This window comes from Macaca fascicularis, chromosome 3 (genome assembly GCF_037993035.2).
Source record: "Macaca fascicularis isolate 582-1 chromosome 3, T2T-MFA8v1.1".
Lineage (NCBI taxonomy): Eukaryota > Metazoa > Chordata > Mammalia > Primates > Cercopithecidae > Macaca > Macaca fascicularis.
In genome coordinates, this window is record NC_088377.1 from 21,516,497 (window position 1) to 21,531,732 (window position 15,236).

Genomic DNA, 15,236 nt, shown 5'->3' on the forward strand with positions numbered 1-15,236 from the left:
TTTGGGTTTTCTATTTCAAGTTTTTATGCCTTTTTGATGTAGGCACTTATAGCTATAAACTTTCCTCTTATGACTGCTTTTACTGGATCCTGTAGGTTTTGGTGTGTTGTGTCTCCATTATCATTTATTTCAAGAAATTTTTAATTTTCTTTTTAATTTCTTCATTAGCTCACTGCCATTCAGGAGCATATTGTTTAATTTTCATGTGTTTGTGTAGTTTCCAAAATTCCTTTTGTTATTGATTTCTAGATTTATTCCATTGTGGTCAGATATAATATTTGATGTAATTTCTTTTTTAAAAAATATATATTTAAAGACTTGTTTCGTATCCTAACATAGTCCATAATTGAGAATAATCCATGCCCTGAGGAGAAGAATGTGCATTGTACAGCTGTTGAATGAAATGTTCTGTAAATATCAATTAGGTCCATTTGGTCTATAGTGCAGATTAAGTCTGATATTTCTTTCTTCATTTTCTGTCTGGATGATCTGTCCAATACTGAAAGTGAGATGTTGAAGTATCTAGCTATTATTGTATTGAGGTCTATCTCTCTCGAGGTCTAATAATATTTGCTTTATACATTTGGGTGCTTCAGTATTGGGTGCATATATGCTTAGAATAGTTACATCCTCTTGATGATTGACCCCTTTATCATATTATAAGGACCTTGTCTCTTTTTATAGCTTTTGTCCTTAAATCTATTGTTTATGTTTTAAGTATAACTACTCTTGCACTGTTTTGGTTTTCATTTGCATGGAATATTTTTTTCCATGCAAATAAAAAATAAAAAATTTTTTATTTTCAGTCTATGTCTGTCTTTATAGCTGAAGTATGTTTCTTGAAGGCAACAGATTGTTGGATCTTGTTTTTTTTATCCATTCAGCCACTCTGTGTCTTTTGCATAGAGAGTTTAGTCCATTTAGGCTCAATGTTATTATTGTTAAGTAAGGACTTACTTCTACCATTTTGTTATTTGTTTTCCGGTTGTTTGGATGTCTTCCCCTGCTTCTTTTCTTCCTTAAAATGAAGGTGATTTTTTCTGGAGATATTTTTTTTTTTTTGAGATGGAGTCTCGCTCTGTCGCCCAGGCTGGAGTGCAGTGGCGCGATCTCGGCTCACTGCAAGCTCCGCCTCCCGGGTTCACGCCATTCTCCTGCCTCAGCCTCCTGAGTAGCTGGGACTACAGGAACCCGCCACCGTGCCCGGCTAATTTTTTGTATTTTTAGTAGAGATGGGGTTTCACTGTGGTCTCGATCTCCTGACCTTGTGATCCGCCTGCCTCGGCCTCCCAAAGTGCTGGGATTACAGGCGTGAGCCACCGTGCCCGGCTTCTGGAGATATTTTTTAATTTATTGCTTTATATTTTTTGCCTACCTGTTGTATGTTTTTTGATTCTGAGGTTACCATGAGACTTGCAAATAAAATTTTATTACGTATTTGACAACTGAACACTGATTCTATAAACAAACTAAAAAGCAAGCAAAGAGAAAACTAGTAACAACTGCGCACTTTAAATTTGTCTTCCACTTCTTAACTTTTTGTTGTTTTCACATATATCTACATATTACCGTCTATGTTTTGAAAGTTATAGTTATTTTTTATTGGCTTACCTTTTAGTTTTTCTACTCAAGATATGAGTGGTTTGCACATCACAATTACAGTGTTATTCTGTTTTGGATTTTTTCTGTGTACTTACTATTACCCATGAGATTTGTACCTTCAGATGATTTCTTATTGCTCATTAATGTTCTTTTCCTTCAGCTTGAATAACTCTCTTTAGCATTTCTTGTAGGACAGGTCTGGTGTTGATAAATTCCCTCAACTTTTGTTTGTCTTGGAAAGTCTTCATTTCTCCTTCATGTTTGAAGGCTATTTCCTCCAGATATACTATTCTAGGATAAAAGTGTTTTTCCTTCAGCACTTTAGATATGTCATACATCTCTTTCCTGGGCTGTACAGCGTCCCCTGAATAGTTTGCTCCCATATGTATTGGAGCTCCATTGTGTATTATTTGTTTCTTTTCTCCTGCTGTTTTTAGAATTCTTTATCCTTAACCTTTAGTGGTTTGATTATTAAATGTCTTTAGGTGGTCTTATTTGGGTTAAATCTGCTTGGTGTTCTACACTTTCTTGTACTTGAATACTGATATTTTCCTCTAGGTTTGTGAAGTTCTCTGTTATCATTTTGAATAAACTTTCTACCCCTATTTCTCCTCCTCTCCTTCCCGTTTAAGGCCAATAACTCTTAGATTTTCCCTTTTGAGGCTATTTTCTAGATCTTTTTGGCATGCTTTCTTCTTTTACATTCATTTTTCTTTTGTCTCCTCTGTGTATTTTCAAATAGCCTGTCTTCAAGCTCACTAATTCTTTCTCCTCCTTGATCAGTTCTGGTAAGGGACTCAAATTTATTTGATAGGATTATAAATTCCTTCTCTGTGTTATCTTGAATTTTGTTGAGTTTCCTCAAAACAGCTACTTTAAATTCTCTGTCTAAAAGATCATATATCTCTGTTTCTTCAGAATTGTTCCCTGGTGCCTTATTTAGTTAATTTGGTGAGGTTATATTTTCCTGGATAGTCTTGATGTTTGTGGATGTTCATCAGTGTCTGGGCATTGAAGAGTTAGGTATTCATTGTAGTCTTCACAGTCCGAGCTTGTTTGTACCCATCTTTCTTAGGAAGACTTTCCAGGTATTCTAAGGGACTTAGGTGTTGTATTCTAAGTTTCGGTCATGATAGTTGTGTTTGCCTTAGGAGATGCCTCAAGCCTAGTAACACTGTGGCTCTTGCAGACTTTTAGAGGTACTACCTTGGTGGTGGTCTTGGATAAGATCTGAAAGAATGCTCTGGATTTTCAGGCAGAGATTCTTGTTCTCTTCCTTTACTTTCTCCCAAATAAATGGAATCTCTCTCTCTATGCTGAGCTGCCTGGAGCTGGGGGAGGGATTATGCAAGCACTCCTGTTGCCACCACCACTGAGACCGTGCTGGGTCTGACCTGAAGTCAGCATGGTACTGGGTCTTGCCCAATGCCCATGGTGACCACTGTCTCACGTGTCCATGTGAAGAGACCTCCAAACAGGCTTTGTGTGAACAACATGGCTGTTTATGTCACTTGGGTGCAGGCAGACTGAGTCTGAAAAAGGAGTCAGCTAAGGGTGGTGGGATTATTATTAGCTCTTAAAGGTTTTGGGATAGGCAGTGGAGTTAAGAGCAATGTTTTGGGGGTGGGGGTGGATCTCACAAAGTACATTCTCAAGGGTAGGGAGAATTACAAAGAACCTTCTTAAGGGTGGGGGAGATTATGAAGAACCTTCTTAAGGGTGGGGGAGATTACAAAGTACATTGATCAGGTAGGGTGGGGCAGAAACAAATCACAATGATGGAATGTCATCAGTTAAGGCTATTTTCACTTCTTTTGTGGATCTTCAGTTGCTTCAGGCCATCTGGATGTATACGTGCAGGTCACTGGGGATATGATGCCTTAGCTTGGGCTCAGAGGCCTGACAGCCACTGCCTGGCCACTGCCTATATTTGCTCAAAGTCCTAGGGGTCTACAATCATCAGGCAGCAAAGCAAGCCAGGCTTGTGTTCTTCCTTTCAGGATGGTGAGTTTCCCAAGTGCCAGTGGGTCCAGAGATGCTTCCAGGAGACAGGGCCTGGAAAACCTTAAGAGTCTCCCCAGTGCTCTATTCTACTGTGACTGAGCTGGTCCCCAAGCCACAGGATGAAGTCCTTCTCACTATTCCCTTCCCTTTCCACAAGCAGAGGAGTTTTCCTTATGTCCACCACCACCGAAGGCTCAGGAGGAGTACTGCCTGCCAGTGTTCACTCAAGGCTGAAGTGCTCTTCAGTCAGCTTGAGGTGAGTGCTGCCAGGCCTGAGACTCTCCCTTCATGGCAGTGGGTTTCTCTCTGGCCCAGGGCAGATTTGGAAATGCTGTCCAAGAGCCAAGGCCTGGAATTAGGAATTAGGAACCCTAAGGGCCCACTTGGTGTTTTACTCCACTGTGGTGGAACTGGTACCTAAGCTGCAACACAAAGTCCCTTTTATTCTTCTCTCTCCCTTTCTCAAGAAGGAGGCTTTCCCCATATCTCCCCCAACTTGGAATGTGCTGGATCATACCTGAATCCAGCATGTCTCTGGGTCTCACCCAAAGCCCATGGTGAGTGCTATCTGGGTACCTCTGCTGACTGTTCAGGGCCCAGAGGTCTTTTAGTCAGCTGTTGATAATTCTTGCCAGGACCAGATCCTTCCCTTCAAAACAGCAGGTTCCAAGCTAGGTCTTGGATTGGAGGCCTCATGACCCTGCCCAGTGCCCTATCCTACTGTGGTGGAACTGGTATCCAAGTTGCAAGACAAAGTTCTTTTTACTCTTCCCTCTCCTCTCATTAAGCAGAAAGAAGTCTCTCCTGGAGCTGCAAGCTGCACTGCCGGGGGTTGGGGAGGGGTGATGCAAGCATTCCCTTGGCCACCCCGGCTGGTGTCTCACAAGGTTGCATGCCACCAACATCCACTGGCTTTGAATCCAGCACAACACCAGGACTTGCCCAGGAATTGCAGTCCCTGTTGCCTTACTGCCTTTGAAGTTTATTTAGGACTTCAGAGTACTTTAACCCACAGTGGTGAGGCTTGCTGGAACTCAGGTTCCAAGCACTGGGTTGGGCAATTCCCCTCTGGCTAGGGCTGGTCTAAATTCTCCCTCTATGGGTGCTGGCTGAGTTCTGCCCAGTATTACTTTCTGCTGTGACAGGCAGCACTGAGTTCCAATGCAAAATTCCACAGTCACTGTGCTCCCCCTCCCCCAACACACAGATTCTTTCTCCACCACATGGCTGCTGCTGGGGGATGGGGCAGGAGTGGTGCGGGCAATTCAAGACTGTCTTTTCTATCCTCTTCAGCACCTCTTTTAGTGATACGAAGTTAAAACCAAGTGCTGTGATCACTCATCTGATTTTTGGTTCTTATGAAGGGCTTCTTTTGTGTGGATAATTGTTCTATTTGGTGTTCCTGCAGGGAGGATGATTGTTGAAGGCTTCTGTTTGGTCATCTTGCTCTGTCTTTATAGCCAATTTATATTGATAAGGGGTAAAATTCATATTTTGCCATCCTTTAAAAACCTATCTATACCAGTTTATGTATGTGTATATTTAGTGAGTTATTGCTGCTATGTTTTGAAACATATTCCAGACTATTCTTTTACTAATAAACACTTAATAATATCAATATCACTATTAATTTTTATATACAGAATATGTTCACATAATATTAAAACATGATCACATATTGGAATACAAACTCTACATGTTATGTAAAAAGCACAAGATTTACAGGACAAAACTCTGAACAGTGTAGGAAAGATAGAAATTAACAATGTAAGTTTGATTTAAAAACCAGTCACTTGGAAATTAAAAAATCAATTATACTAAGTATCTTTAACATGTACACAAAGAGCAAAATTGCAATTATGGAATATTTTGAATAGTATGACAACCAGAATAGTAAGATTGTAACTCAAGAGTATAATTTAGAATTTTAAATATGTTATTTGTTAAATAAAAAATAAATATGAAACAGGCTGAATGTTAATATAAGTAGTTAAAAAAAGGCAATATAAGTAATTTAAGAATACCAGTTGGATAGAGCAAATAAAGACTAATGCAGAAATTATAGGTTTAAAAACAAATTCTAGTGTATACATCCAAAATACAGCTTATTGAAAAAAAACTGCCAGACAAACCTCAAATAACAACAAAAAGAACAGCAATGAAGAGAGATACAAATTATAAGTGAGAATGGTCATAACCACTAATACATGAAAATTCATAATTTTGGAGATAATAATTCTTCCCCAAGTCACAATATAATGCATCTCAATTAAAGTTGTAAAATTTTGTTGGGGAGCAGATTTGACAAAAATGATTCTGAAGTCATTTATAAAACTAATGTTTTATAAAGATAAAAACAAGTAAAATAAACATTTGATTAAACATGCTGATATGTAAAAAATTATTTTAAAAAGGAAGGATATGATAAACACAAAATTGAAGACAGTGGTTCCTTCTGGGGTGTGTGTGTGTGTGTGTGTGTGTGCGTGTGTGCGGAGAGACAGGAGAATAAAAATGGAGAATAAAAATGGGGAGGATATGTAAATTTGTGTTTGTATTTTCAGTCTTGGGTTGGTGGCATATTAATGGGTATTTGTTCAATATCATTATTTTTAAATTATTATTTTAAAATAAATACTATAAAGTATATATTTAAGGTGTATACCATATTTTGATATACATATATGTAGTAAAATGATTACTATAGTCAAACAAATTTACATATCCATCACCTTCCATGGTTATTTTTTAAATAGTTTTAGTTTTATTTATTCATTAACACTAAATAAATAAGGTAAAATAGTTCTGTTCCAATAATTATTGACTGAAGATTATGATTAATTCAATTGATTATGATTAATTCAATTATGACTAATTCAATTAAGAAAGAGTAATGTGTGTATTTGTGTGTGTGGAATGAAGGGTGTTTAGAAATAGGACTTACATTTGTTGGTGTTAAAATATATTGCAAAGTAATAGTAATAAAAACAATGCATTTCTGATCTAGTAATATGCAGTCAGCCTAAAAAAAACAGAGCAGGAGGTATAGAAATAGATGTGTGTGTGTGTGTGTGGTTTTGTTTGTTAATTATGATAAATGATATACTGAAGAGAATTTAGCAGTCAATCTGGCCCATCTGGTTCTCAATAAATATTTTTATTATCTTTACTGTTATTAAATTGTTATTTTAGGCTGGGCGCGGTGGCTCAAGCCTGTAATCCCAGCACTTTGGGAGGCCGAGACGGGCGGATCACAAGGTCAGGAGATCGAGACCATCCCGGCTAACCCCGTCTCTACTAAAAAATACACACAAAAAAAAACTAGCCAGGCGAGGTGGCAGGCACCTGTAGTCCCAGCTACTCGGGAGGCTGAGGCAGGAGAATGGCGTGAACCCGGGAGGTGGAGCTTGCAGTGAGCTGAGATCCGGCCACTGCACTCCAGCCTGGGCGACAGAGTGAGACTCTGTCTCAAAAAAAAAAAAAAAAAAAATTGTTATTTTAAATTATAAGCTAGAATAAATGATTTAAAAATTATCTTGAGACAGTTTCTAAGTATTTTCAAAAAGATTGAGTTCCATCCTTAATTTCCAATTTTTTACCAGTTTCTCTCTAGATATCATTTGCAGTATTCCTGAGTCATAAGAGAGGAAAGATGATACTGCCACCCCGTGTATGTATTTCCTTTTAGATGTGGGATGCAGCAGGCAGCATGTTCCCTCCCCAGACTTCTTCCCCAGAGCTGTCTATGCCCTAATCCCTGCAACCTGTGAATATGTTATGTTAGATGGCAAAGGCGACTTTGCAGATTTAATTAAAGTTACTGACCATACAATAGGGAGATTATTCTGGATTATCCAAGTAGGCCCAATCTAATTACATAAAGCCTTCAAAGCAGAGAGCCTTCTCCAACTGGAGGCAGAAGAGATGCAGCAGCAGCAGTGAGAGAAATTCACACAAGGACTCAATGGGAAATTTCTGATTTGATGGTGGAGGGAGCAGCATGATGAGGAATTTGGGCAGCCTTGAGAGGCTGAGGGAGGCTCCTGGCTGACAGCTAGCCAGGAAATATGATTGTTAGCCTTGCAGTCATGAAAACTGAATTCTTCCAACAACTTGAATGAGTTATCCCTCAGAGCCTTCAGATAAGAGTCCAGTTTGCCAGTAGTTTGATTTCAGTCTGTGAAACCTGGACCAGAGGAACCAGCTGAATTCACCAGACTTCTGACCCACAGAACTGTGAGATAATACATTGATGTTGTTTTAAGGAGCTAGATTTGTAGTAATTTGTTATGGCAACAATAAAAAACTGACACATGGAGTTATTGATATCGTCATGATTTTGATGACTAACTAGTCTGTGATCTGGATATGAGGTGTCACCATGCTACACTGCCTGATTCTGCTTCAGATTCTTCTTCTTTGCCATCTTTATTGGGTAAATAAGTATATGAAATAAGTACAGTCTATGCCCTTTTTGAGTAACACTAGTTAATTAATTTTGTTATTTTCAAACGTATGTGCTTTAATTCACATGGCATTAAGAGAATCGGTAGTATAGTTTCACTTAGCCAGATGAATCCAGAAATCTCTTGCTCATTGAATCTTCAGAAATGAGAGTGACAGCATTCCATGGATCTAGAATCAAAACATATTAGTACAAATAAAGATCATTAAAAATAAATATGTATGTGTGTGATGATTATGTTTATGTGTCAACTTGACTAGACCACAGGGTGCCCAGATATTTGGTTAAACATTATTTCTGTGTGTGTCTATGAGGGTGTCTCTGGAAGAGATTAGCATTTGAATAGGTAGACTGAGTAAAGAAGATTGCTTTCTCCGATATGGGTGGACTCATTCAATCGGTTGAGGGTCTATGCATAGAACAAAAAGTGGAGGAAGGGAAGATTCATCCCTTTCCTGCCTGCCTGTTTGTGTTGGGACATCTGTCTTCTCACGCTTGAACTGGTACATACATCTTTGGTGCTCCTGGTTCCCAAATAGTGTAAGTTACAGTTTTGGACTTGAACTGTAACTTACACTATTGTCTCTCTGGTTTTCAGACTTTTGAGCTTTGATGAGAACTTACACCATTGGTGCTCCCTGTTCTCAGGCCTTCAGACTCAGACTGGAACGACACCATTGGTTTTCCTGAGTGTTTGTCTGATAGATGGCAAATTGTGGGACTTCTCAGCTTCCATAGTCATGTAAACCAATTCGTGGTATTTTATCTGTCTCCATACATCCATCCGTCCGTCCATCCATCCATCCATCCATCCATCCATCCATCCATCCATCCATCCTATTGGTTCTGTTTCTTTGGAGAACCTTGACTGATATAGTGTGTGTGTATATTTATTTATATGTACATGCATATATGACATAATGTATAGTGTATCTATGTTTTAAGCTAAAAACATAGGTCAGAAAATATTTTTAATCTTTTTGCTGGGAAAAAAAGTATAAGAGCCAGTATAACTTAATTTTTAAGGAGAATATACATGGTAGCCCAAAACACTCATTTGTGACAAAAATGAAAATTGGAATACAATAATGAATTTTTGAAAAGACCTAGATTTTATTGTTTTGGCCTTTCAATGTTTTCATGCCACAAAAATTTGTCAGAACACTTATCTTGTGTCAGACAAAGCACTAGAATTGAGAAGTTCATGTTGAGTACGGTAGACATTATTCCTGCCTTTTGTATTTGTGACAGCTCAGCAGAGCAGGTTTGGTCCAATTAAACCAGCAAGAGTGGGTTTGTATTGATATGAACAGAAAATGGTCTTGATGCTTCTCTGTACTGTTGGGCTATGCCAGCATTCCCACTTTAGGGTTTACTGGCAAGTCCCAGTTGTGAAACAAATGTCCTAAGGTGGAGTATACAAGCATCAATAGGAATATGCAATAGGGGATTGATATGATTTTGATCTGTGTCACCAGCCAAATCTCATGTCGACTTACAACCTCCAGTGTTGGAGGTGGGCCTGGTGGGAGGTGATTGGATCATGGGGGTGGTTTCTGATGGTTTAACACTATCCCCCAGGCGCTGTTTTCGTGATAGTGGGTGAGTTCTCATGAAAGTGGATTGTTTAAAAGTGTGTAACACCTCCTCCCTCTCTCTGTTTCTCCTGCTCTGGCCATATGAAGATGCCTGCTCTGGCTTTGCCTTCTGCCATGAGTAAAAGCTCCTTGAGGCCTCCTCAGCCATGCTTCCCGTACAGCCTGTGGAATCAGGAGCCTATTAGATTTCTTTTCTTTATAAATTATCTGGTCTCAGGTATTTCTTTATAGCAGGGTGAGAACAGACTGATAAAGGGACTGAACTCAATCAGTAGTCAAATGAAGGTTTCTTTGAGGAAAGCTGTAAAGTAAATGATACTTAGGAGCTAACCAGGAGACAAGGGAGGCAGTGATAGGCTTGAAGACCTAGGAGATGTGAAGAGCATGGTGCAGTCGGGTGACTGATGTTTTGTGTGGTGGGAGAAGCAGAGTGGAATGAGATTGCATTAATTGCTGGGTGAAAGGTCAGCAGCTTTAAGGTATAACCATTTTCTCAGTCTTGACTAACTGCCATAACTTGGGGGATTGGGAAATAGGCCTGATTTTTATTCATTATTTTAAAATTAATATTTAAATATTACAATTTTTTCTTATTAATTATTGCTCATACTTCACTAGATGTGGTTTGTCAACATTCAATAGAATGGAATAGTTCAGGGCAGATGGCTGCTAAGATGGGTCTCTAGATCACTTGTCATCATTATGTTGTGTGGCTGATAAAGATTTTATCTTTAACACATCTCAAAATGTAGTTGCTGACTTCCCTGTATTTCTTTATTCACTATTTTCTCATTATTTCCATGTTTATCAAATGCCCTGTTTGTTCCTCTCTATTTGTTCTCAGTTCCTGAGCCCAGATCTATGCTTTCTACTGCTGCCAAGTCAAATTGCCACACACTTAGTAGCTTAAAACAACAAGAATTTATTGTTATTTTGCACTTCTGTAGGTCAGAAGGTCAATACGGGTCTCATTGAGCTGAAGTCAGGGTGTTGACAGGCTGCATATTTTTCTTGAGGTTCTGGGAGATAAACCATTTCCTTGACTTTTCCAGCTTCTAGAGGCTGCCCACATGCTTTTTGGCTCATGATCCCCTTCCTCATCTTCAAGGCCAACAACATAGACTCTCCCTGGCACTGGTCCCTTTTCACTTCCCTTTCTTCGGCTCCCCTCTTGTGTTTCCCTCTTCCACTTTTAAGAACCCTTGTGATGACACTGGGTCCACCCAGATAATCCAGGAAATCTCCCTATAAAAAGGCCAGCTTAATTCCACCTGCAACTCTAATTCCCTTTGTTACATAGCATAACATATTGACAGGTTCTCAGGATGTCTTGCAGGGGCCATTATTCTGCCCATCACTTGATTGCTATGAATCTCCTTCTTCTTTTTTTTTTTTTTAATTGGGTGACATCAAACTCTGATTTCTTTTTTTTTTTTTTCTCTAGGCAGTTGTCTGTCAAGAGGACTTGATCTCTTGCCTGTGACCTACCCCACATGTTTCTTCTGCACATCCTGACCCCCACGCCTGCACAGGGGACTTCTGCACAGGCCTGACTCCCAGGGCCTGTTATTTTCTGAGTCTGTCTTCTCCATGGTCTGTTGTCAACTGCAGTTTTGAATTCTAGGCTCTCTTATTCTTTATCTCTAGGCAAGTCAATATGTTAGCTTCTTCCTAATGTTGAGAATTATGTGGTGAAAATGTAGAGAGTTAATCATAGTGAGTGATTGTATTAAGCCCTTCTATGGTTTCCAGCAGTCAGAAAGGATAGATGTTGTTCTTCTGCTTGGTGTTATGCAGTAATAGCCACTGCCTTTACAATTTCAATGCTAGCTCACTCAGTGCTTTGTTTTTCAATGAACTGTACCACAGTCAGAAGAATTTAGAGATGGATAATGAGGAAAGAGTCATAGAGTAGGGAGTGTGAGAAGCTGTGCTCATTATCACTTTAAATGTTTACGAAGTGTGCAAAGTAACTAGAATCAAGGAGGCCATTCCTGTTTGCAAGTTTTTTTTTTTTCTCTCTCTCTCTCTCTCTCTCTCTATATATATATATATAAATTTTTTTTTTTTTGACAAGACAGGATCTCACTCTGTCACCCAGGCTGGAGTGCAGTGGCATGATCATGCCTCACTGCAACCTTGACCTCCCAGGCTGAGGTGATTCTCCCACCTCATCCTCCCGAGTAGCTGGGACTACAGATGTGCACCACCACACCTGGCTAATTTTTAAATGATTTGTAGAGACAAGGTCTCCCTATGTTGCCCAGGCTGGTCTTGAACTCCTGGGCTCAAGGAATCCACCCACCTTGGTCTCCCAAAGCACTGGGATTACAGGTGTGAGCCACTGCACCAGCCTAGGGGAATTTTATTTTTATTTTTTTTAAAGAGAAAATGTCTGTCAAATAAGCCATTGATCATGTGAAAACAGTGAAGAAACTTTCAGCTTACACTTACATACATAAAATATTAGGTAAAACATTTCACAAAAGTTACAAAAAACTATTGAATTCATAACTAAGGAGTTTCAGTGGCATGGGAATATTTTATTGTGCAATTTAAGTACTTTATTTAATATCATTAGCAATCATGAATTTATAATAAATGGAAAAAATGGCCCAAGAGCACACTGATGATACAACCTTTCTGAAGTGCTAAAATGAGCCATTTGATTCTATTCTACTTTACTCTTTAATTCAATAGTCAAAGCAATGCTCATTCCTATTAGTTACATTTTTAAACTTTAAATTTGTTGTAGACAAAAATTAAACATCTAGAAATATGTAAATTGTCTTACTGCAACAAATCAGCTTCTAAATATGACTATCTACCTCTAAGACTCCAAGGCCAGATTTCATGGCCAGGAAGTAGAAAGGTATAAAATCTTTAACGGACTTTCAGTTCGTTTTGCCAGTGAAACAGTATTCAGGAAAGAGGTAAACTTTGAAAATGAAAATAAGTGTTGAAACATGATCTCTTCGAAACCCACCCACTTGGCCGTGTTCCTTCAATAAACAGATTCTGTTTGGTGGTGGTGAGGTGGCATTTGATAGTAGTGAAAATTTGAAATCTTGAGATTTAGGGAATAGAGAATAGTTGGAACAATCTGTGTTATTTTTGTTTTTTCTGCTAAGAATCAAAACTGTAACTACAGATTTATGATCAGCTCTCTTAGGCATTCAGGTGAATTTGATTTTCTTGTTCAGTTTCGTGGATAGAACTGCACTGTGATAATACAACGCAGTTTACGAATATTTGAATCAGTAAGTTACTTCAGCTCCTGAAATTCCAGATCAGCCATTTGTAAAGTAATTCGCTTATAACATTGACAGCAAATTTAATTAGTAAATATTTATTTAACAGATCTAATGTGCTTCTTTACAAGTGCATTATATTAGAAAGAGAAAGACTTTTATTTAGAGTCTTCTCTACCCAATTAAAAACATGCTGTAAAGATGAGTCCAGGTGATACATTCAGTGGCTGCAAATGCTTAGATTAGTTACGGAATGTATTACTTGGACTCATCTCATGGATTGTAGAATTATCAGAAATCTGGGAGCAGAGAAAAAATAAGACACGATGTGAAATATAAAGAAATGTGAATGGAAAAGGCAATCCATTATTTTATAAAATATTAACAGGATCTCTAAGGAGTTGATATTTAAGAGGGAACATGAGCAGTAGAGACAGGGGATTTTTAATTTTTTTTTTTTTTTTGCTATGTTGCAGTAACCAGAAGAATCTAAATCACTTTCCTGTAATGTCTGAAGATTCAGTGTCATATATTTGACTTTAAAGAAAGCACATGTTGCAAAAAAGAAACCAACATGTATTATTTGCTAAGGAATGGAAGGGTTGGTTGGGGCTTTAAGATATGCTTCAGAGAACATTGTGGGTGGGGAGTTTTTAAATGAAGTATCCAACTTGCAAGGCATTCAGAAAATTTTTATCATGACAGTCCCTTGATTTTAGTAACACATGGGATTTTACACTTTCTCGGAGCAATTCAAGTTTCCTTCTCAGAATCTTTTAACTGTTCAACCTAAATTGTATCGTGTCATAAACTGACAATTTTATGGGCTTAAATATAAAATGCTTCCTAAAATACAGTAGAAATATTATTTTAGGAATGAAAATTTTTAGTAAGATTTGAAAATTATTATTTAATGTTATACTTTAGCAAAAGACTTTCTAGGTAGGTAAAACAGATTCCAGTGTGGAATGCTTAACTTTTTCCTCTGTATTTGATAGTGTGTATTAAAGCCTTTCTATAGTAGAAAGTAGATAATCAGAGATTGAATTTTGAAATTAATTAATCAAAATACCTTCTTTTTATGTAATTAAAAATTCAAGTATAGTAAATTATATTTACTTTTGTAGGTATTTAGAGAAAAACATAGGACACAAAAATAATTGTTTAAAAACGAATTTTAAAAATCTATACAAAAGTAAAAATTACAGAATTTAAGGGATCTCTTCTGGGAAACCTATCATAGCTGGCCATATTAAAGGATAAGATTATGTACTGATTCTCTTCTAAGTAAAATTTTAAAACATACTTAGTATAAACCAGAGTTTTGTTAGCTAAAAACCCAGGTTAGTTTAAGAACCTTATAGTGTAACTGAGGTAATTGGACATTTTGGATAATTTTGTTTCCACAGACCTTTATCTTCCTAAAATTTCACTGAAATGAAAATGCTCTTTTCACTTTTTCAATTTTTTTCAAATGTAAATACATTCTTAAATATTAACTTTAGAAAAGACTATCTGAATTTTATTCATAAATGGAGTTTTGAAAGAACATGATCTTACAACCATTGGGCGTGAGTCAACACGAATTTTTGATAGAAAAATTCCATTAAATGAATTGACTTTTTAAAAGCTGAAATAATCAGTATCATAAATGCACCCCTCTTCCCACTTTGAGAAAATTGAAAAAAAAAACCCCTGTCTAGACACAGTTGCTTATATAGTTACGGTTTGATTTTATAATTCCTGGAATATAGTACAAACACCTACTATTCGCTGGGCAGCTATTTTATGTCAGACTTTTTCAGAAACTTTTCATGGTTTCTCATTTATTTCTCCGTCAAAGTAATGGGGGCAATTATATTTCAGATAGCGAAAATGAGATCTCAGAGAGGGTAAGTGACTTGTCCCAGATTGTATTGTGAGTGGCAGAGGCAGAATTGGGATATAAATCTGTCTTTCTGAGGCCTCTGTTCTTTGCCTCAACCCCCAGCTGCTTCGCCCACAGCCAAAACAGCACTAGCTCTAGGATGACGAACTGTTCCAGTTTTCCCAGGAAAGAGAGGTTTCTGGAATGTGGGACTTTCAAAGTTAAGAGAAAGTCTCCAGCAAACCCAGAAGAGTTCGTCGTTTTATCTGGAGGCATTTATCTCATGGCTACTGCATAGTCAGCAAGACCATGCAGCTCTTTCAGAAGGTTCTTATTCCTGTGACATTATCTGCACAGCGAGACAATTGCTCAGATCCGCTGGGTCAAACTCAGAGAGCTGCCTCCTGGAATAGCTGAATAGCTGTGCTGGTCAGCGCATCACATGGGAA

General features: G+C 38.0%; 1 protein-coding gene across 27 annotated transcripts in view; it reads left to right on the plus strand.

Moving 5' to 3' along the window:
- Positions 1-15,236, plus strand: part of MRPL39 (mitochondrial ribosomal protein L39) — a 237,688-nt gene that overhangs the window by 79,159 nt on the left and 143,293 nt on the right. The window contains exon 11 of one of the 27 annotated variants that reach the window (XM_065541459.2): positions 11,114-12,454. The exons of 24 other annotated variants lie outside the window; for them this stretch is intronic. In XM_065541459.2, coding sequence (XP_065397531.1) covers positions 11,114-11,138 — 25 coding nt within the window. In that variant the 3' untranslated portion in view covers positions 11,139-12,454. Of the gene's footprint in view, positions 1-11,113; positions 12,455-15,236 lie in introns of those variants that run through there. 2 more of the 27 variants (XM_015446952.4, XM_065541452.2) reach the window with 2 other exon arrangements.